The 23447-nt window shown below is 41.6% G+C and overlaps 1 protein-coding gene across 3 annotated transcripts in view; it reads right to left on the bottom strand.

Annotated features, from left to right (window-relative positions):
• Positions 1 to 23447, bottom strand: part of Gatad2b (GATA zinc finger domain containing 2B) — an 82271-nt gene that overhangs the window by 3552 nt on the left and 55272 nt on the right. For 2 of the 3 annotated variants that reach the window (XM_008855269.2, XM_008855277.2), the window contains exons 2-8: positions 18231 to 18566; positions 11708 to 11837; positions 9634 to 9765; positions 7850 to 7981; positions 7256 to 7426; positions 6464 to 6779; positions 1659 to 1861 (exon numbers count right to left, since the gene is read on the bottom strand). In XM_008855269.2, coding sequence (XP_008853491.1) covers positions 1659 to 1861; positions 6464 to 6779; positions 7256 to 7426; positions 7850 to 7981; positions 9634 to 9765; positions 11708 to 11837; positions 18231 to 18565 — 1419 coding nt within the window. In that variant the 5' untranslated portion in view covers position 18566. The remainder of the gene's footprint in view (positions 1 to 1658; positions 1862 to 6463; positions 6780 to 7255; positions 7427 to 7849; positions 7982 to 9633; positions 9766 to 11707; positions 11838 to 18230; positions 18567 to 23447) is intronic. The other variant, XM_029557504.1, reaches the window with a different exon arrangement.

Genomic DNA, 23447 nt, shown 5'->3' with positions numbered 1-23447 from the left:
GGACAGTTGTTAACTGCCATGTGGGTGCTGGGATTCAAACCCGGGTCTTCTTCAAGAACAACCAGTGTTCTTAACCACCCAGCCATCTCTCCAGCCCCCAGTTTTATTTATTTTAAAAAATATTTTATTTATTATTTTTATTTTCTGTGCATTAGTGTAGTGCCTGCATGTAAGGTGCACCTAGTTTGTGCAATGCCAGCAGAGGTCAGAAGAGGGTGTCAGATTCCCTGGAACTAGAGTTATGGATGGCTGTTAGCTGCCATGTGGGTGTTAGGATCCAAACCGAGGTCCTCTGCAAAGAGCAGCCAGTGCTCTAAATCGCTGAGCCATCTCTCCAGCCCCACTTATTTTATTTTTTAAAGGGATTCATTTATGCATTCATGTATGCATGCAATTACACATGCAGCACCAAGGACTGAAACTATAGCTTCATATATGAACAAGTGTTCTATTCAACTAGGGTCTTATTTTTGACTCCTACCTACTTATTTTCCAGAGGGCTCATGATGCTAACTAAAGGACTCTGATGGTTAGCAGAATGGAAGATGGACTACAGAAAAGGACCTAAGCATCTTAATTCATTTTCTCCTCAAAGATATTCTAATTCTATAGCTACTACTAGGAAATGCTCATAAACTTCTATTACTACAAATGTTCACATTATGATCTGTTCTTTCCCTGTCATTTGTCAAGTACAGATTGCATACTTAAAAGCATGTAGCAAATTCCTCTCAGCAAAATCCATTTGCTTAACAAGAAGATAAAATGAAGAATAAAGGAACTGGGTGTGGTGGTGCATGCCTATGATCCCAGCTCTCAAGAGACAGAGGTGGGAGGATCAACACAAGTTCCAAGCCACTCAGAGCTACTTGGAGAGACCCTCTCTCAAAACAAAGCAAAGCAAAATAAAACAGGGCTTTCTATAGAGCTATGAAAAAGTCAAGTCTCAAGTCTTCTTTTCTGTCATTCTTTACTTTAGTCACTTATGTTACTCTGCTCTCACCCAATCAAAAAAATCAAATGAAGATGAAAGACAGAATAGAGAATACATATATATATTTAAAAAATATATATTTTCTGGCCTGGTGGCACATGCCTTTAATCCCAGCACTCGGGAGGCAGAGGCAGGCGGATCTCTGTGAGTCCAAGGCCAGCCTGGTCTACATAGTAAGTTCCAGGACAGCTGGGGCTACAGGGAGACCCTGTCTCAAAAAGACCAAAAACAAAATTTATTATTTTTATGTGTATGAGTGTATTGTCTGCATGTACAAGGTAAGTGCACCCGTGCCAGCCCTCGGAGGACAGAAGAAGCCATTGGAACTCCTGGAACTGGAGTTATAGACAGTTGTTAGCTGCCATGTGGGTGCTGGGATTCGAACCCGGGTCTTCTGCAAGAACAACCAGTGTTCTTAACTGCTGAGCTATCTCTCCAGCCCCAGAAAATATTTTTTAAAAAGAAAGGGGGAAGGGAGGGAAGAAAGAAAGAGAAAGAGAAAAAGAAAGAAAAAAAGAGAAAGGAAGAAACCAAGCAACCTAGTGTTTTAGATATAGAAGCCTCTGGGAACCACATGCGTAACTCCTCCAAACTAAAAGGAACAACCTTTTTGGGAAAAGTAAACCTGTACAGGAGACTATGCAACAGAAGTCAGAATTCTTACCTGTTCTTGCTGTAGGGCTTTAACAAAAGCATTTTTCAGTCGGTTGGTATGTTCAGCTTTCAGAGCCTTTTTCTGGTTGGAGGTCATACACTGCTCACAGAGGATCTTACCATTCTTTTCTTGCTTCCAGTGAGGGGTGAAATCTGTGCGGCACTGGGCACATACAAAGGGTTCGACCCGCAGAAGTGAGGCACAGTTTTTGCCTAGATACCAATAAAAAAATAATCAGTGGTTTCGTATCTCCCATCTTTCCTATTTCACTTCGATAACTAGATCTTTTCTACAAGTAAATTCTAGCCCCCTCTGTATTTCCCATTCAGTAAACTATCTCCTTTCCTGTAACTATCTAGGGTTTTTTTGGTCTTTTTCTTTTTTTTTTTTTTTTTTTTTTTTTTTTTTGGTCTTTTTGAGACAGGGTCTCCCTGTAGCCTCAGCTGTCCTGGAACTCACTATGTAGACCAGGCTGGCCTTGAACTCACAGAGATCCACCTGCCTCTGCCTCCCAAGTGTTGGGATTAAAGGTGTGTGCCACCACGCCCAGCTTTTTTGGTCTTTTTGAGACAGGGTTTCCCTGTAGCCCTAGCTGTCCTGGAACTGGCTATGTAGACCAGGCTGGCCTTGAACTCAGAGATCCACCTGCCTCTGCCTCTGGTGCTGGGCCTAAAGGTGTGCACCACCATGCCCAGCTCCTGTAACTATCTTTTAAAAAGAAAAGACTATACAGGGCTGACAAGATAGATCAGTGGGTAAAAGTACTTTCTGTGCAACCCTGAAGACCTGAGTTCAATCTCTGGAACCCATGTAAAGGTGCAAGGAGAGAACTAACTCCACAAAGTTATCCTGACTTCCAAATGTGTTCTACGGCATACCCTGACCCCACTCCAACATAATTTAAAAATTTAAAACAAAAGACTATACAAAAATACACTTGGATAAATGTCATACAATTTGTGTGACAATAAATGCCATACTATTCAGATACTATCATCTTTCATTTGCAACAAAGGAAACTAAGTCTAAAAAAAACATAGCCATGGGCCAGGCATGGTGGCACACTCCTTTAATCCCAGCACTCGGGAGGCAGAGGCAGGCGGATCTCTGTGAGTTCAAGACCAGCCTGGTCTACAGAGTGAGTTCCAGGACAGCTGGGGCTACAGGGAGACCCTGTCTCAAAAAGACCAAAAAATACCCCCCAAAAACCAAAAAAGAACCATAGCCTTGAATGTGCTAGGTGGTCCAGTCTGGCATTAAACTTGCAACCTCCTGCCTTAGTCTCTTAAGTGGTAATGTTATAGGCGCACCCAACCATGCCCAGCATGAAGTGTAGCTCTTTTATCTAACAAAGCTGAGACATGAAACCCTATTTTCTATTCTATTCTGTTGAGAAAAAAATACTGTGTAAATTCAGAATCAAGGTGGACACGATGGCAGACTTGTAATCACAGCAGTCAAGAAGCTAGAGGAGGGTCACCAGTTGTTTGAGGAGAGCCTGAGGCCTGCTTGGCCACACAGTGAACCCTATTACAACACCTCCCACCATGAATAAATAAATTCACTACCAGAGGACTCCATTTAACTTAACCAGTATTTTTGCATTTCCCTACTTCATACCACACTTTCTCCTGTTACATTTACAATATTTAATCATTAATATCTGAATTACTTTGTGGGTTATTTATGTATTTATTTTAAGATAAACTGTAGCTCAGGCTTGCCTAGAACTCACTACGTAGCCTAGACTCGCTCTGAACTCATGGCAATACTATTGTCGCAGTATCCCAAGTGCTGGAATTACAGGTGTTAAGTCTTCATGTCTGGCTGAAATTAGTCACTCTGTGATCTGTTTATAGAAAATACTGAGTCAGTCCTCTAAGGACTTTCCTCTACTGTTAAGGTATTTCTGTAACTGTACATTTGGAAATTTAAACAATACTTCTTAGTAGTACCAGACTACACAGTATGAAAGTCTGGTTCAATATTGGGTTACAGCTTTCATGTGGTCATAATTAGCTATTTAAATAAATGTTTAGTGTTTCAACTATAAACATTAACAAATATTAGCACAGAGCCACAAAAGCCAGAAATTCTATTCATCAGACAGTGCATGAAATCATGCTAGACAAGTTGGTGGCTTTTTTTTTTTTTTTTCTGACAGAGGGTCTCCCTGTAGCCCCAGCTGGCTGGCCATCAGAGATCTACTTGCCTGCCTTCCAAGTGCTGAGATTAAAGGCAAGCACCACTATGCCCAGCCCACCTAGGCAATTTTTTGTCTTTGTTTTTTGAGACAAGGTCTCCCTGGGGCCTGGAACCAGCTATGTAGCCCAGGCTGGCCTTGATCTCATAGCGATTCACCTGCCTCTGCTTCCTGAGTGCTGGGATTAAAAACATGCACAAACACACCTGACTAAGTAGGCAATTAAAAAAAATTTTTTTAATTTATGTTTATGAGTGTTTGGCCTGCATGTATGTACAAGTGTACCATGTATGTGCAGTGTTCGTAGAGGCTAGAAGGAATCAGATTCCCTGGAACTGGAGTGACAGATGGCTGTTAGGTATCATGCAGATGGCTAGGAACCAAACCTGGGTTCTCAGCAAGAGCAACCAGTGCTCTTAATGGTTGAGACATCTCTCTAGCCCCTGCAAATTTTCTTTTTTTCTCCCTTTTTTGTCTCCCTGTAGCCCCAGCTGTCCTTGAACTCACTATGTAGACCAGGCTGTCCTCCAACTCAGAGATCTACTTGCCTTTGTCTCCTGAGTGCTGAAACTAAAGGGGTGCGCTACCACACCTGACCCCCCCGCCCTTTTTTTTTTTTTTTTTTTGGTCTTTTTGAGACAGGGTCTCCCTGAAGCCCCCAGCTGTCCTGGAACTCACTATGTAGACCAGGCTGGCCTTGAACTCACAGAGATCCGCCTGCCTCTGCCTCCTGAGTGCTGGGACTACAGGCGTGCGCCACCATGCCCAGCTCCCTGCAATTTTTTTTTTTTAAATGCAGTGTTAAGGATCAAACACAGGGTACTATAAATTAGGCAAATGCTCTACTACTGGACTAAACCTCCCAGCCCAGCTAGTCACCATGTAAAAGAATGAAACAAGATGCAATAATTGTCCTCTGCTTCCCAATTATGGATTGTGATATGACTAGTTGCTTCAAGCTCCTGCTGCCTTGACTTGCCTACCGTGATGGACTGTACCCCTAAACTGTGAGCAAATAAACTCTTTATCCCTTAGAAAAGGAACACTGAGCCAGGTGTAAGGGGCACATGCCTTTAATCCCGGCACTTGGGAGGCAGAGGCAGGCAGATCTCTGAGTTCAAGGCCAGCCTGGTCTACAAAGGGAGTTCCAGGTCAGCTGGGGCTACAGGGGAACTGTCTCAAAAAGACCAAAAACAAAACAAAATGAAACAGGGTGCTACACATCCCAGGCTGACTTGGAACTCAATCATGTAGCTGAAGATGACCTTGAACTTTCTGATCCTCAAACCACTACCGTCCTGGGTGCTGAGATTATAGAGAGGCATGTGATATCACACCTGATTTGTGCAGCACTGGAGGTTGAACTCATGGCTTCACAAATGCTAAACTCTACCAACTGAACTCCATCTCCAGGTTTCTCTAATTGTTTTTTTTATGTGTACGAATGTTTTGTTTATATGTATGTAAGTGCACCACATGCGTACAATACCCATGGAGACCAGAAGAGGACACTGAATCCCTGGAACTGAAGTTATGGACAGTTGTTAGTTGCCATGTGGTTGCTGGGAACTGAACCTGGGTCCTCTGCAAGACCAGCCAGTGCTCTTAACTGAAGAGCCATTTCCATTTTTTTTTTTTTTTAAAATTTTTTTTTTTTTTTTTTTTTTTTTTTTAAGACATCCCTGTAGCTCCAGCTGGCCTGGAACTTGCTGTGTAGACCAGGCTGGACTCAACCTCAAAGATAACCACTTGTGTCTGCCTCTTGAGTGCTGGGATTAAAGGCTGGTTGCTATCAAACCCAGCTAAAGACATTTTTAAAGAAAGTTTTATTTATTTAATGAGTGTTTACCTATATGTATGCCTGGTGTTCACAGAGGCCATAAGAGTATCAGATCCCATGGTACAGGAGTTATAGTTGTAAGCCAACATGTGGGTGCTTAGAACCAACCCAGGTCCTCCGAAAGAACAGCAAGTCCTCTTAACAAATGAGCCATTTCTCCAGTCCCTTCTACTCTCTTTTGTTTGTTATGTTGTTATGTTGTTCCTTTAACTGAAGGAAGGTAGCTTCCCAATAATATAGAGCTATGGAGTAATCTATCTCTGTCTCTTGTCTTTTTTTTTTTTTTGGTCTTTTTGAGACAGGGTCTCCCTGTCGCCCCAGCTGTCCTGGAACTATGTAGACCAGGCTGGCCTTGAACTCACAGAGATCTGCCTGCCTCTGCCTCCCGAGTGCTGGGATTATAGGTGTGCGCCACCATGCCCGGCTTCTTTTTTGTCTTTTTTTGAGACAGGTTTCCCTGTAGCCCCAGCTGTCCTCCAACTTGCAGAGATCCGTCAGCCTCTGCCTCCCAAGTGCTGGGATTAAAGGCATGGGCTAGAAATACTTATTCAGCTTTTATCTTACTATGTAGCCCAAGATGGCCTTGAACTTGAAACAAACCTCTTTCCTTGGTATGCCTCCATACATCAAGTGTTGGGATTATAGGCAATAAGCCACCACACCTGGCTTAGGAGCAGTGATTTAATACTGCACAGTGCTCTGTGATATTTGGCCTCTGCCAATCAGCCTTGGCAACCTCTTGCTTAGAGACCAACTAGAAGAGAGTTTTACCTTGGCTGTCAATGACACTCTGTACGACTTCTTCCAAGCCTACCATGTAGATGAACTCGCTATTTGCCGCACTAGGCAGGAAGTGAAGCAAGGGAGCAGGAGGTTTTGGAGGTGGTATTTCCAGAAGCGTCTTTTCCAGCTGTTTGCGAAGAGCCAATTTGGCTGCAGCCTGTGAGTTGGCAGCATCAGTCATGGCGCTGGGGCTAGGAAGTGGTGAGGAGACTCTGTTCACAGTCCCTGGCTGGATATGGGAGGCAAGGTTCATATAGATGGCAGAGGATGTTGTGCGCTGACAGGGAACAGAAGAACTTGACTGCTGAAAGGCAATACAGGTCATTCAGGTGGTTGGTAGGCAATTCTTGCTTTTTTAGCAGAGGACACTATTTGATCCTAGTCTGGGATGCTTAGCTTCTTCAAAATAGGAAATACTCAACTTACTCATTGAAGAGAACTCTGGCACCATAGGAAAAAAGAATGATGGCATCTATGAACTAAAACTGATGAGGAAGAAAAGATGAAGGATGCTATCTGTCATGTACCCATGTACCTTATGCTTATCACCTACATCACTCTTTTCTTAAGCCAGATTTTAGCCAATTTTGCTGTTACATAATCTACTTTTTCTATCACCATTTTTATATAATTCTTCAAAGCACCCACTTTTGAGAATGCTCTCTATTCAAATCACTCTGCTGTATTAGTTTCTCTACATATAAAACTTAAAACCTGTGGCCCCTTCCATAAGAAAAGCAAATAAAGGATTTTTCTGTTTCTACATCAGGGCTCTCTTACTGGTTGGTAACTGATGGCGGGATTCATGTTAGGTGTTGTGGTGCGTACAATGCCAGGCTTTGGTGGGCCCCGCTGACCCTGTAGTTGGGCTGGATTTGGTGCAATAACACGTTGAGACATCAACATATGTGGGAGGGTAGTATTAGTTGCTGAACGGATGACACTGTGACCCTAAAGGGGAAGAAAAGGAAAAGAACTAGTCACAGACGGTTTAATTCTCCACAAAATGCAAAAGGAAAACACTGTTTATAATTCACAGAGAAGTAGAACCATGGGAACACAGACTTGATGATTTCATCTAACAATCTATGGGATAAATCTACCATTACTCTAAATGCTGATTAGTATTTAGGGAGTTCCTGGCTTTTTAATGGCATAAACTATCTAATTCTATATGGTTAGATAATGAGAAAACAAACCTTTCTCTAGAGAAGATAGAAACCTCTAGAGAAGAAAAACTGTTAAAAGGATATAGAGCTATCCTTAGTAATGGTACGTCCATCATGGTCAGCTCTTTAATCACAAAAGTCCTCAAATAAAGAGAGACTAGAGGGTTCTCCAACACTAAGATTCCATTATGAATCACGTACGTACCTGTAATGTTCTCAAATTTTGAGGTTCAACCCCTTGGGCCCCAGGTCGGGAGGGAAGCTTAGATAAGCCCTGCTGTCCTACATGAGCAGGAGAAGGTTGAACAATAGATGCTGCATTCTGTACAACTGGAGTCTGGGAGGGGAGAGAAAATAAGACTGTGAAAAGGTACCCCCAAAACAAAACAACAAAACAAAGTTAAAAACCCACCAAAAAACAAAAAAATACAGAGGCAGAATCTGTTATTAAAGCCGTGTACCACCACATTCAGCTTTCGTTCTAGACTTTTTTTTGTTTATTATTATTTTTACTGTATGAGTGTATTGCCTGCATGTACATAAGTGCACCCGTGTTGTGCAATGCCCATGGAGGTCAGAAGAGACTGTCAGATTCCCTGGGACTGGAGTTACAAACAGTTGTTAGCTGCCATGTGGGTGCTGGGATTCAAACCTGGGTCTTCTGCAAGAACAACCAGTGTTCTTAACTGCTGAGCCATCTTGCCAGCCCTAGTTCTAGACTTTTAAAATTTCCTTGTGAATGTAAAACTCCTGTTAACTTGGAAAAGGATGAGAAAAATTGAATTAAGGTTTAGTTTTCTTTCTCTTTTTCTTAAACTTCTAAAAAAATTTACTTTTATGTATATGAGTATTTTGCTGCATGTAAGTATAACACCTGTGTATAGAGCCTGCAGAGGCCAAAAGAGGGCATCAGATCCCATGGAACTGGAGTTATAGATGGTTGTTATCTACCACATAGGTGCTGGGAACTAAACCCAGGTCCTCTATAAGAACAGCCAATGTTCTTAACTACTGAGCCTGCTTCCCTCATCCTCCACTGCCCTCTTTTTTTGGAGACAGGGTCTCATGTAGCCAAGGCTAGCTTTGAACTCAATTTTTTTTTTTTTAAATATTTTATTATTTTTATTTTATGTGTATGTGTATATTGCCTGCATATAGGTTAAGTGCACCCATGTCATACAATGCCCAAAGAGGACAGAAGAGACTGTCAGATCCCCTGGAACTGGAGTTATGGACAGTTGTTAGCTGCAAAGTAGGTGCTGGGATTTGAACCCAGGTCTTCTGCAAGAACAGCCAGTGTTCTTAAACAATGAGCCATCTCTCCAGCTCCTGAACTCAACTTTTTAAAAAAATATTTATTTTGCTAAGTGGAATGGTGTATGCCTTTAATCTCAGCATAGGCAGAGGCAGATAGATCCCTGAGATGTCAAAGCTAGTCTGGTCTACATAGTGAGTTCCAGGTCAGCTAGGATACAGGGAGACTCTGTCTTAAAAACAAACAATAAAGCAAAAATTAAAAAAAGATTTATTTTAAATCCATGGATGCTTTGCCTGCATGTATGTATATGACATGAGTGCCTGGTGCCTGTGGAGGCCAGAAGAGGGCATCATATTTCTTAGAAATAGAGTTACAGTTGTAAGCTGCCATATGGGTGATGGGAGCCAAATTGGCCCTCTACAAGAGCTGTATGTGATGAGTCATCTCTCTAGCCCCCTAATCTACTCTTTTTTGATCCTCCTGCCTCCATTTTATAAATGCTGGGATTATAGACCTTGCACTACACCACGCCCACTTAGGTTTTCCCTGAGTAATGCCTAGAAATAAAACAAAATAAAAAAACCCAACTACTACTACTTTTTAATCTACTTCAAGAGACTAAAAAGCAATGGAACCAGAGAAGAATAGACCACAAAAATGAATCTACCTGGGATAGTTCCATCTCAAACCAGTTTTTCTTCCCTATTCCACTTCTATCTAGGGCACACTACCTTTTGGACTACATTCTCTTTCTGTAGCTGACTCTGTCTTAGTTTCTTTAACAGCACCAAACGGGCTTCTTCTAATCGTAGCTCATCTCTCAGTTGCTTGATAAGCTGCTGCCGCTCCTCAATGCCTTTTCCCTAAGGAAACATGGAGACTGTAAGTCAGTAATAGTGATAAGCACCCAGATTCCCTTCCTCCAAGAGATGATCCACATTTCTTTTTTTGTCTTTTTGAGACAGGGTCTCCCTGTAGCCCCAGCTGGCCTGCAATTCACTATGTAGACCAGGCTGGCCTCGAACTCAAAGAGATCCACCTGCCTCTGCCTCCCAAGTGCTGGGATTAAAGGCATGCACCACTATGCCCGGCACAATCCATATTTTTTATGCCTTCTGAAAACCATCTTCTGTAAGAAACAGAAGTGAAGATGTGACAGTTATCTTTGTATCCCATCCCTGCAGATTGACAGAGTGCCTGGCATTCAGTAGGTAGGTATTCAAAAAAACACTTATATTTTTTTAAAAAATTATTTTTATTTCATGTGTATGAGTGTATTGCTTGCATGTGTATAAGTGCACCTGTGTCATGAAATACCAAACAAGTCAAAAGAAGGCGTTGGATTCACCTGGAACTGGACTTACAGACAGTTGTTAGCCACCATATGGGTGCCAGGAATCAAATCCAGGTCCTCTACGAGAGCAGCCAGTGCTCTTAACCCCTGAGCCATCTCTCTAGCCCCCTCAAAAACATTCTGTACACCACAGATAAATGCTAAACAGATTTCTGGCAAAATACAATACCAACAAAAGAAAACATTGTTTTAAGATAGTGTCTCAGTCTTTTTCTTAAAATTAAAAAAAAAAACTTATTTTGAATTTTAATTAATTAGAGTGTATTGTCTGCACGTAATATAAGTGCATCGGTGTTGCACAATGTCTGCAAAGGTCAGAAGAGGAACATGGATCCTGGAACTGGAGTTACAGACAGTTTTAGCCACCACTGAGGTGCTGGGAACTGAATCTGGGTTCTCTGAAACAGAGCAGCCAGTGCCCTTAACCCCTGGGCCATCTCTCCAACCCTTGATTTATTTTTATGTGTATGAGTGTTTGCTTGAATGTATGCAAGTACACCCATGTGTACAACATCCACAGAAACCAGAAAAGGACATCTGATCCCCTGGAACTGGAATTATGAAATGTTAACTGCCATGTGGGTACTGGGAACAAAACCCAGGTCCTCTGCAAGAGCAGCCAGCACTCTTAACCACTGAGCTCTCTCTCCAACCCTTCTTTAGTTTACGACTATGTTTAAGTGCCTGCATATATGTGTGTGTGTGTGTGTGTGTGTGTGTGTGTGTGTACCATGTGCATGCCTTGTGCCCCAAGAGGTCAGAAGAAGGCATTGGATCACCTTGAACTGGGGTTACAAGCAGTTGTAAGCCTCCAAGTGGGTGCTAGGATCCAAATGCAGGTCCTCTGGGAGAGCAGCAAATGCTCTTAACTGCTGAGCACTCTCTTCACCTGGTGTGTCTAGGTCTTTTAAAGCTGTATTTGCTCTATACATATAAAAACAAGAATTCCTCCACATGCTGAGATTCTAGATGGTGTACAGGCTGTCATTCCAGTTCAGAGTTAATTTATGCGGCTTAAATTGTGAAGTTCCACTTTAATTTTCTAAGGATAAATTACATTGAGTATGACTGTTTATTTGTTTTTTAGTCGTTTTGAGACAGGGTTTCCTTGTAGTCCCAGGTGGCCTGGCACTCACTATGTAGACCAGGCTGGCCTCAATCTCACAGAGATCTGCCTGTGTCTGCCCCCCCAGTGCTGGGACTAAAGGTGTGGGCCACCATGCCCAGTGAGTACGACTGTTCAAACACATGCTTTATCAAACTATCTTCTCTGCTTGATTCTAATAAGTACTTCTAAAAGGGCATATTCTGAAGAATAAACATGAAGAATTTCCACCAAACAGGTGGTTATTTAGATTCAAAAAATAGTCAAAAAACAGAATTAAGATTCAGGGAATTAAACAGAATAGAAGGAACAAGAAAGAAAGAAAGATATCTTCCTTTCTTTTTACCTTAAACATCTCTAGGTTGGCTGCTTTGAGTCTCTCTTCCATCCGGGAGCTGGACCGGGGACTGGAAGCCTCATTATCAGACAAAACAATTATATCTGGGGAAGGAGTTAGCCTTCCTCGGTCTGACTCACTAGACAAGAAAAGGAAAAATTACAGTATTTCCAACAGTGACAGTTCATTAAAAAGTTAAGATAATTTCTTTATTACACTGAACAAAAACAAAAATCCAAGAGAACTTAGGTCTGGGTTGATTTACAAAGGGAAAGACAGAAAATTCCTAGAATAAAGAAGACACCATGATTTAAATGATGGCAAAAACTCAGCAAAGTACTTTTCTAATCTAAATGCCTTAAAGGACACAAGCACAAAGATACAAAGTAGTAAGTGGTCTTAAGAATTCAGTAAGTATTCTAATCACCCATTTTTATTCTGTTTTCCATATGTTGTGTCACTGAGCTGTCATTAGTCACATAATAGCTCGGAAAGGAGAAAGGGCAAAGTCTAATCATCATCTACTCTGGGTTCTAACAATCACTGAAAAGAAGAAGCTCACTCTCACACTAATAACATGATTCTGGCCATCCAAACACTTACAAGAAAAGAAATTAAGTTGACAACATCAATGACAGTCTAACCTGTAAAGAGCAGGTCTACAGAAGAGGCAAAAGAAGGTGGCTTGAGGAAATGGATATTGTCACTTAAAAAGTCTACAGCCCTCTGGAAAAAGACCCAGCCTTCAGAACTTAAAAAAAAAAAAACCTGACCTGACAGTTTTATCTAGCACTTTCCCCCCAAAACTATGCTGACATCTAAAATCCCTCACATGGGCTTCTCTTACTTTCTAAACCTATTCTTAGTCAACCCTTGTTTTACAATTTCAGATAACAAGAATCCTAGAAAATCTAATTGCCTTACATTCCCAAATTAATGAATGTATCATCTACTTCTCTAATTTCAAATACATTTTTTCCCAACACCAGGCGTAGTGGCACGAGCCTTTAATCCCAGCACTAGGGAGGCAGAGGCAGGTGGATCTCTGTGAGTTTAAGGCTAGCCTGGTCTACATAGCAAGTTCCAAACCAGCTGGGGCTATAGAGACCCTGTCTCAATACGATTTATTTAAAAAACAACAACAACAAAAAAAAAAAACCCAAACCCTAGGTTTGTTTGGTTTTGAAACAGGGCCTCATGTAGCCCAGGCTGGCCTCAAAATACCAGTCTTCCTATCTCTATCTCCGAAGTGCTTCAATTACATAAGTACACTACCATACCTAGCTAAAATTCCTTTTTTTCTTTTGTAGTATTGGGGCTGGAACTCAGGACTGCAAGGATACTTCCATAAGCCCTCTACCACTGAGCTACAGCCCCAGCGTAGCTAGGTGTATATAGGCCTTGGTTAGGTCAGTGTGCTCTTAGGTCTTATTTAAATGTGTAACTTAAAACCTTAATGCTCAGAGAGGGAGGTGGATCTCTGTGAGATTGATGCCAACCTGGCCTACATAGCGAGTGCCAGGCCAGCTGGGGCTACAGGGAGACCCTGTCTCAAAAAGATGCAAAAAATCAACCAACCAAACAAAAATCTTAATGCTCACAGGTCATTAGTTTTAAGGCTCTATCCACTATTTTCTTTGGGTGTCTTGTGTCAAGTCCTTTAGGAATACGTAAGTCTTTGTGTGTTTGATAATGGGACTCCAACCTTGAACTTTGTGCATGCTACTACTTAAGCATTCTACCACTGCGCAACATTTCTAAATCAAAGAAATTTATTTTTTTACATTTATTCATTTATTGCATGTTGTGTGCATATGTACCATACACAGACAGAGGTCAGAGGCCAACAACTTGTCCTCTGTTCTCGCATTCCACTGTGTGGATTCTGGGGAACAAACTCAAGACTGTCAGCCTTGATGGAAAGTGCCTTTTATCAACTAAACCATTTGGCCAGTCCCTCTCCCCCTCTTTTTTTGAGACAAGGTTTCCTTCTGTGCCCCAAACTAGCTTTGCACATACAGGGATCCTCCTGCTTCAGCCTCCCAAGTACAGGGATTACAAACATGGTGCAGCACCACTCCTGTCTACCAAGACTTCTTGGTGATTGAGCTATGTCTTTACTTTTACTTTTTTTAACAGGATGAATCTGAGTTACTAATATCTACTGTTTAAGAAAAATAGAACAAGAGGAGAAAGAAAGTATGAAGAATGACCATTTTGTGGAGTATTAAATTTGTCTGGACTGCACAATAGCCACTCCAAGCTGAGAATACAGAATTAAGGAGAAAGAAACCATTAGAGGGAGAAAGAGCCTTTCATTCTCTCACCTACAGTAACAGGCCTAAATAAAGTGCTTGGATTTAATTTTGTGTTCACGTTTTACTTATCATTTCTACATTCCTTCATCCTTTCATACTGAGATTAACATGGCTGAAAATTTTTGAGGTCTGTAAAATTTCTAATTCCCTCCCTGATTCACTAATGCTCGCATCACAAATCAGATGATTTTAAAATTCTGATCCTGGCTAGAAAAATATATTACAGAAGATTGTGCCTAAGGTAAAAAATTCTTCCTTGCACAAATGAATGCCATCTATTGCTTAGGGAATGCTTGATACCAAGATGGGCAGAGACAGCCCTAAATGGAGATTTGGAGAATTGGACAGCATTATCAGAAAGTTACACTAGAGAGCAACACTAAATATCGTATGCTCAGATATTTCTATAGCCACACTAGATAGATGGTATAGATAAGGCAAAGCCCAAGTTAAGTCTTATTCCTTGACTGTTTTGGTTTTGAGACAGGGTCTTACTATATAGCCCTGGCTGGCCTTGCACTCACAGAGATCCAAGTGTCCCTACCTCCCAAGTGCTATCATGTCTGGCCCTTTTTAACCTTTTGACCTGAGATCCTAACCTCATTTATTAAACATTCCAGAGAGAGAAATTATCTTGTTCAGTTCCCAACATATATAATATTTACAATATTTGGGCTCTTTTGGGGGGGGTGTTTTAATTTTATGTGTATGAGTGTTTTGCCTGCATGTATGTAAGTGCACCCCTGCATGCAATGCCCATAGAGGCCAGACGAGAGCATAGGATCCCTGGAACTAGAGCTAGAATTACAGCAGGTTGTTAAGCACCATGTGGATGCTGCGAACTGAACCCAGGGGTTCTCTGCTAGAGCAGCAAGTGCTCTGAACTGCTGAGCCATCTCTCCAGTCCCAATATTTGGGCTCTTATGTACGAAATCCTCCCAGTTAAGAAATTATTAAAAGTTAGCCGGGCGTAGTGGTGCATGCCTTTCATCCCAGCACTTGGGAGGCAGATAGAGGTGGATCTCTGTTGATTTTGAGGACAGCCTGGTCTACAAAGTGAGTTCAAGGCCATCTGGCGTTACAGGGAAACCCTGTCGCAAAAAGATCAAAAAAGAAAAAAAAAAGAAATTATTAAAAGCTGAACTTGCTATTGACATCACTTGTGCCCTAATCTGACATATTCCCAGAAACTATAAAGCTATAAAGCTTCTAATTCTTATCCAGTAGTAATAACAAGTAAACAGGGACTGAGGAGCTGGAGAGATGGTTTAGCAGTTAAGAGCACTGGCTCTTAACCTGGGTTTGATTCCCAGCACCCACATGGCAGATAACAACTGTCCGTAAGTCCAGTTCCAGGGGAATCCAACGCCTTCTTCTGACCTCTGTCGGCACTCTGCATGGCATAGGTGCACTTACATACATGCAGGCATTCATACACATAAAATACAAATGATTTTTTTTTTCTTTTTGAGATAGGGTCTCTCTGTGATCTCACAGAGGTCCTCCAGCCTTTGCCTCTTGAGTGCTAGGATTAAAGTCTCTTTAGAGCTTAGACTTCCTGTCCCCAGCTGTCCATATGTCCATTTCTAGTGTGTGGCTGTATTCAGGTGAATACAAGTTGGTAGGGAGTATCCTCCTGCACCTCCGCTCTCACCCTCATTTCCAGAGGAAGTTCTTTTTTTTTTTTCTTTAAACATTATATATACATACATATTTTGGGGGGGTTCTTTTTGACACAGGGTCCCCTTGCAGCCCCAGCTGGCCTGGAACTCACTAGGTAGACCAGGCAGGCCTTGAACTCACAGGAATCCACCTGCCTCTCCCTCCCAAGTGCTGGGACTACAGGTGGCACAACCATGCCCGGCCAAATGATATTTTTTTAAAAAAGAGACTGACTGGAGCAGACTGGTTTGTTCATTTTTAGGGGGGGCGGAGGGGGGTTTAGTACTGAGGATTGAACCTAGGGCCTTACACATGCTAAGCAAGCACTCTACCATTGAGCTGCACTGCACACCTAATCCTACATTTTATCTTTTTTGTTTTTTTAATCTTATTTTTATTTTATTTTATGTGTATGAGTGTATTGTGTGAATATAAGTGCACCCATGTCAAGCTATGCCCACAGAGATCCGAAGAGGGTGTTGGATCCCCTGGAACTGGAGTTATATAGATGGTTGTTAGCTGCCATGTGGGTGCTAGGAACCAAACCTGGGCCTTTTGCAATAGCAACCAGAGTCTTAACCAGTGAGCCATTTCTCCAGCCCCTATTTGTTTTTTGTTTTTTGTTTTTCTTTTTGAGATAGTCTCCCCGTAGCCCCAGCTGGCCTGGAACTCACTATGTAGACCAGACTGACTTTGAACTCACAGAGATCCACCTCTGCCTCCCAAGTGCTGGGATTAAATGTGTGTGCCTAGCCTAATTATATCTTTTTCATAGATATAATTACAACAACACTGCCACATTACCAAGGATGTGTAATAATATATCAATGAAATAAAAGAACTTAAAGAGTTTCAATTTAGGAAGTGAAGAATCTATCTAGAATTCTATTCATTCACTCCAGAAGGGTAAGGATGATTATAGGGCAAGTGGGTTCTCAGGGGCATGCTTTAATTCATCCAATGCCTTTCTTTCTGAAGAATGTAAGGATTAACCTACTTAGACAATACCTCTGACACTACCTGTAGCTTCTAAGGATGTCTCTCTTCTTCTAGAATCACTAAGAAATTTATCTGAAGGTCTTACAAGGGTTTTTAATACAATTACCAATAATTACCTCATAGTAAGTGGTTTAAAAAAAAAAAAAGACTTCTTCTGGGACAAGACTAGTAAGTAAATATTAAAATGTACAGAAAGAAGTCCAGGTGTGGTAGCACATGCCTTTGATCCCAGCACTCAGGAAGTAGAGGATCTCTGTGAGTTCCAGGCCAGGCAAGGATATATAGTGAGACCTTGTCGCAAAAATCAAAAACAAAAAGCACAGAAAGAAACACTTGTAAGGTTGTAACTACTCCTTTCATTTCTTCATCCTCCATTATTCTAGTTCGTTAAAGATCCTGCTTTGGATTAGTCTGAGGATAAAGACAGCAAAGTCAAATAGAGGGCAAATGAATTTGGAGGAGTAATTCTTATCTCTATCAGCTGTTTCTGAACTATTAATAAACTCAGTGTTCTTAAAACCAGGGTTACCTAGACTGATTCACTTCCCAGACAGACTTAAACCTCAGTTAGTTCCAGATACCTCCCATTAGTGTGCACTCCAGTTTTAAAACATTGACAGACACCAGAAGAAAGGCCTGTGAAAATGTGTGCATGAGAGAGAAAGAGAGTGAGAGAGGGCTCATGTGTACAAAGAAACCTGTATGGAGGGGTTGAAGAAAGTGGCATAGATGAAGCAAGGATGTAGAGAGCATATGAAAAGCCAGGCCTATACCTTTTTATGTAATAAAATCTGATATTCCATCACAAATAAGAGTTTAAATAGATTCTAAATCTTCTGTAATGATCTGAAGGAAAATAGTTTTCCTCTTAAGATGGCTATAGGATTGAAGTCAAGGAATATATTAATTGAGTTATCAGTTTTCTAGTGCCACCTTATTCTAGAAACCTTAATTTTTTTTTTAATATTAAGTATGTGTGTGTATATGTGTATGTGTCTGTGTGAATGTAGGTGCATATGCATGTACCAGTGCCCATGGAGGACAGAAGATGGCATCAGATCCCTTGGAGCTAGAGTTACAGGCAATTTTGAGCCCATCTGATATAGGTGCTGGGATCTGAACTTGAGTTCTCATGATTAAGCAACAAGTGCTATTAACTGCTGAGTCATCTCTCTGGCCCCCAGAAATGATCTTACCATAATGGTAAGAAATATGATACTTGGCACACTAAAACTCTGAGCTACCTAGCCTCATTTGGAAATGGGAGGAACTTATGGTCAAGCCAGATGACAAAGATCTTCTTTCAAGAAGCTATAGGACAGCCAGATGTAGTAGCTCACACCTGAAATCCCAGCACTGAGAGGCTGAGGCAGGAGGACTGCCACAAGTTCCTAGACTAGCATGGCTATAGTGTTTGTTTTGCAAAACAACAAAGCAAACAAGGAAAGAAGCTCAAGGAAGAAAAACACCTTCACTGGAATTCATCCCATTCTCACAGGCTCAGTGTATGAGAAGACCCTATCCATCCCTGAGGCAGCTAAACTGGGCCGTACCTCCGTCTAGCACTCATATCCACAGGCTCATCATTGATGTTTTCTTTGCCTGGTCTTCCAGCAGTCCTGTTGTCTCCATGGGGCCTGAGATTCCCATTGAGTTTTTCTTCATAACCCTTGACACCACTGACATCTTGTTTGGTAGTTAATTCATGTGGCACCTCAAGATTTGTCAAATCCTTTCTTTTGAGTAGTGCCAACATTTTCAGACGTTCCATGGCCTCATGCCCCTCCATTTTGAGTCGTTTTGCCAGGACATCATCTCGTTCATCTGCTGGGTCTAAACTCCTCTTCAAAAGATTCAGGCGAAGAGCATCTTCTGTCATTCTATCCATCCTGTGGAAAAAAGAACACAAGTGAGATCAGAATAAAGTTCCTTAAATTAGTCATAAGAGTGTGAAGTGTGAAGAGAAATGGTTCAGTGGTTAAGAGCCCCTACTCTCTTCCAGAGGATCTAAGTTTGATTTCTAGCACCCTTGGCTAGCAGCTCACAAATGCCTGTAACTCCAGTTCCAGGGGATCCAACGTCCTCTTCGGGCCTCTGTGAACATTGCACTCAACAGGCTGTACAACCCGAACACATAGACATAGAATTTTTAAAATGATAATAAAGTAAAAGATTAAAAGTTGAGCTTGGTGGTATACAACTTTATTTTTATTTTTTATTTTTTATGCATACCAGTGTAATGCCTGCACGTTATGTGAGTGCACCCATGTCATGCAATGCCTTGGAGATCAGAAGAGGGCGTCGGATTCCCCTGGAACTGGAGTTAAGGACAGTTTGTAGCTGCCATGTGGGTGCTGGGAATTGAACCTGGGTCCTCTGCAAGAGCAGTCAGTGCTCTTAACCTCTGAGCCATCTCTCCAGCCCTGGTGGTGTACAACTTTAATCCCAGCACTTGGGAGGTGAGGCAGAGGCAAGCAGATCTCTGAGTTCCAGGCTAGCCAGAGCCACATACTCAGACAGTGTCTCAGAAACAAACAAAATAAACAAACAGAGCTAGCAAGATGTCTCAGTTGTCTCAGCTGGCAAAGGCACTGACTGCCAACCTAAAGATCTGAGTTTGATCCCAGGGACCTTCATGGTGGAATCAAAGAACCAGTTCCTAAAGGTGTCCTCTGATCTCCACAGGAATGCATGGCATGTACACTCCAATACCCCCCTCAATAAACAAATGTCTTTTTTTTTTTTTTTTTTTTTTTTTTTTTTTGGTTTTTTTGGACAGGGTCTCCCTGTAGCCCCAGCTGGCCTGGAACTCACTACATAGACCAGGCTGGCCTTGAACTAAGAAATCTGCCTGCTTCTGCCTCCCAAGTGCTGGGATCAAAGGCATGCTCCACCAAGCCCAGCCATGAATGTAATTTTTTTAAAAAGCCACAAATAACAAAAAAAATTAAGGTGAGTGTGCATGCAAGCTCAAAATCAGGTGCTTGTTTCGTGTCTTGCCAAAATCTTCTGAAAAACTCTTCTATGAATAAGATGTTCCTTAAATCACTCAAGCACAAACACTTAGGCCAGAGATCAATATAAATTGTCTTCTAGTTTTCTACCTTTCTTTTAGAGATAGGGTCTTTCACCAAACCTGGAGCTCACTTACTGCTAGGCTAACTGTCCAGCAAGTCCCCAGAAATCTATGTCTGCATCCCCAGCACTGGGACTATAGGTGTGTACTACCATGCCCAGATTTTTATATGGATGCTGGGGATTTGAACTTAGGTCCCCATCCTTGTATAGCAAGCACTTTCCCAACTAAGCCATCTACCTAGCCACAAGCATTATCTTCTTGGTTTTGTTTTTTTTTTTTCTTTTTGAGACAGGGTCTCCCTGTAACCCCAGCTGTCCTTGAATTCACTATGTAGACCAGGCTGGCCTTGAACTCACAGAGATCTGCCTGTCTGCCTCCCAAGTGCTGGGATTAAAGGCGTGCGCCACCACGCCTGGCCTTTCTTGGGTTTTTTAGGTTTTTGTTTGGTTTGGTTTGGAGACAGGGTCTCCCTGTAGTGCCAGCTAGCCTGGAACTGGATACACAGACCAGGCTGGCCACCCCCTCACATTGGCCTGCTTCTGCCTCCCAAGTGATGGGATTAAAAGCATGAGCCCCCAAGCATGTCTTTAAGAAATAAGATAAACTAGACTAAGGGCATCTAACGGGAATTCATGGTTGTCCAGATATATAGATCCAGATGCAAAAAATCTCAAAGCACTGGCTTTTCCTTTATTTCCCTACTAGCACTGCCAAAATCAAAATAGTCCTCCCCACTCCCTCAAATTACACAATATATCTCATTTCTCAAAGACAGACATCTTGAGTAGTACTGTGTATTTTCATGTATTAGTATTTTTGTCCATCTAATCACCCCATAAATATTAAGTATATCCTATGTATAATACTCAGTACCACATAACCCAGTAATTCTATTGCTACATTTATGTCCAACAAAACTAAAAACAGTTATAGCCACACAAAAACTTGTCTACAAATGTTCACCACTGAATTATTTACAAAAGCTCAAAAGTAAGGCTGGTCATGGGGCACACACCTTTAATCCCAGCATTTAGGAGGCAGAGGCAAGTGGATCAATGTGAGATCAAGGCCAGCTTGATCTACCTAGCAAGTTCCGGGTCAGGTGGAGCCAGATAATGAGACCCAGTCTCAAAAATAAGTAAACAAATATTAAAAATCCATCAACCAGTCAATTAATAAAATATGGTATACCATACAATGAAATATTAGAAGCCTCCCCAAATGAAACAGTGACATGTTATAAAATAGATAACCTTGAAAGCATGAGTCTAAATGATGAAAGCCAGTCACAGCAGGCTACATGCTTATAGTACTCCTCTTTTATTCGAAGCCTCACTTTCCATGATTCCAGTTACCCACAGTCAACTGTGGTCTCAAAATATGGAAGGCAAAAATTCCGGAAACATGTAATTCATCAAATTCAAGTTACATGTTATTGTGAATAGTGTGATAAATTCTGAAGTCCCCATTACTTCTTGCATGGGACATGAAGCACTCTTTTGTGCAGCATATCCACACTGAATATTATATAACTTGCCTATCACTTAGTGACCACTCCATGAACAGATCATCTTCACTATACTGCACTGTGTATCAAGTAACTTTAAATTTAATTAATAAAATGGCCCCAAAGTACAAGAGTAGCGATGCACAGGAGGTATGAGCGCATAAAACACAGAAAAACAAATTGATTCTTGTACTATGTGACAATGCTGCTGGACACATGGGAAGAACTGTACAACACATAGAGTTCAGTATTATCCTCAATTTCAGGTCCCAATGAGGAGTTCTGAAATACACCCTTTACATATACGGAGTGATTGTTTTATGTGAAAAGTATATAAGGACATAAGTTTGGATTCCTAGGACCCATGTAAAAAGCATATGCCTGTAATCTCTTAGTGCTGGGAAAAATGAAACAGAAAGGAGGTCTCTGGGGCTTGCTAGATAGCAAGTCTAAACAATTAGTAAGCTCTACATTTAGAGACTCTGTCTCAAAAATAAGGTGGAAGCCGGGTGTGGTGGCATACGCCTTTAATCCCAGCACTTGTGAGTTCAAGGCCAGCCTGGTCTACATAGTGAGTACCAGGACAGCTGGGGCTACAGGGAGACCCTGTCTCAAAAAGACCAAAAAAAAAAAAAAAAAAAAAAAAAAAAAGAAAGGTGGAAAAGGATAGAAGAAAACACTGTCAACCTTTGGCCCCCATACAGATACACATATACACATGAACACGCATGCATACACACATACATACATACATTAAAAAGTACAAAATAAGCAAATCTGTAAACAAAGACTAGTAGTTGCCTACAGCAAATTGGAGAAAAATTGCTATGAGTAGGGTGTTTCTTTTTAGGTTGGTGAAAATTCTTAGACTGTAGCAAAGGTTGTACAACTCTGTGATTATACTGAAACCAGAACTGTACATTTTTATTTTTTTTAAGATTTATATGTTATACATTAATATATTAATTATGTGTATGGGGGGGTATATGTGTACCTGAGTTGCAGGTACCTAAAGAGGCCAGAGGAACTGGACCCCCCTGCAGCTTGCAGTTACAGCTGTTTGTGAACCACTCACATGGATGCTGGAAAGTGAGCTGGGGTCCTCTGCAAGGGCAGCATGTACTTTTAACCACTGAACCACCATCTCTTTAGCCCCATGAATCATACACTTTAAATGGAATATTCTGTTCATATGAGAATCAATAAATACACTTAAATAAAGATGTCTTTAAAATGTGTATGACAGTAGCAGACACCTTGGAAAAGGTTAGCATAACATGACAGGTGGTCCACTCAGGAAACTGAGACAATGCCAGACAAAAACCAACCAATCAAACAACAAAAAAAAAAACCACAAGAGATTGGAGAGATGATGGTTCAGAGGGTAAGAGCACTTACTGCTCTTATAGAGGACCAGGGTTTGGTTCCCAGCACCCATGTGGCGACTCACAACAGATGTCTGTAATTCCAGTTCCAGATCTGGTGCCCTCTTCTGGCCTCCATGGATACTGCACACACACAAGGCACACACAGGCAAAAACACTCAAAGATAAAAATAAAAACATTTTAAAGCAAGGTATAGTGATGTACATCCTTTTAATCCCAGCACTTGGGAGGCAGAGGTCAGCTGATCTCTGTGAGTTCCTCTGTGAGTTTGAGGCCAGCTAGGGCTGCATAATAAGACCCTGTCTTTAGAAAACAAAACAGAGGGGCTGGAGCAATGGCTCAGCAGTTAAGAACACTGGTTGTTCTTGCAGAAGACCTGGGTTTGAATCCCAGCACCCACATGGCAGCTAACAACTGTCTGTAACTCTAGTCCCCCGGGATCTGATAGCCTCTCTGACCTCCTGACCTCTGAGGGCACTGCATGACACAGGTGTACTTACCTACATGCGTGCAATACACACGTATACATAAAAGAAAAAAAAAGAAAATTGAGCCAGGTGTGGTGGCCCACACCTTTAATCCCAGCTGTTGGGAGAGGCAAAGGCAAGTGGATCTCTGTAAATTCAAGGCCAGCCTGGTCTACACAGTGAGTTCCAGGACAGCTGGGACTACAGAGAGACCCTGTCTCAAAAAGACCAAAAATAAATTAATAAGTAACAAACAAAACAAAAGCAAACAAACAAAAACTAGCTGGAGATACACAGTTCAGTGGTAGAGCATTTGCGTTGAATGAGTGAG

Source organism: Nannospalax galili, unplaced genomic scaffold (genome assembly GCF_000622305.1).
Source record: "Nannospalax galili isolate Female #2095 unplaced genomic scaffold, S.galili_v1.0 scaffold591, whole genome shotgun sequence".
Lineage (NCBI taxonomy): Eukaryota > Metazoa > Chordata > Mammalia > Rodentia > Spalacidae > Nannospalax > Nannospalax galili.
This window is presented reverse-complemented; position numbering and strand designations above follow the sequence as displayed.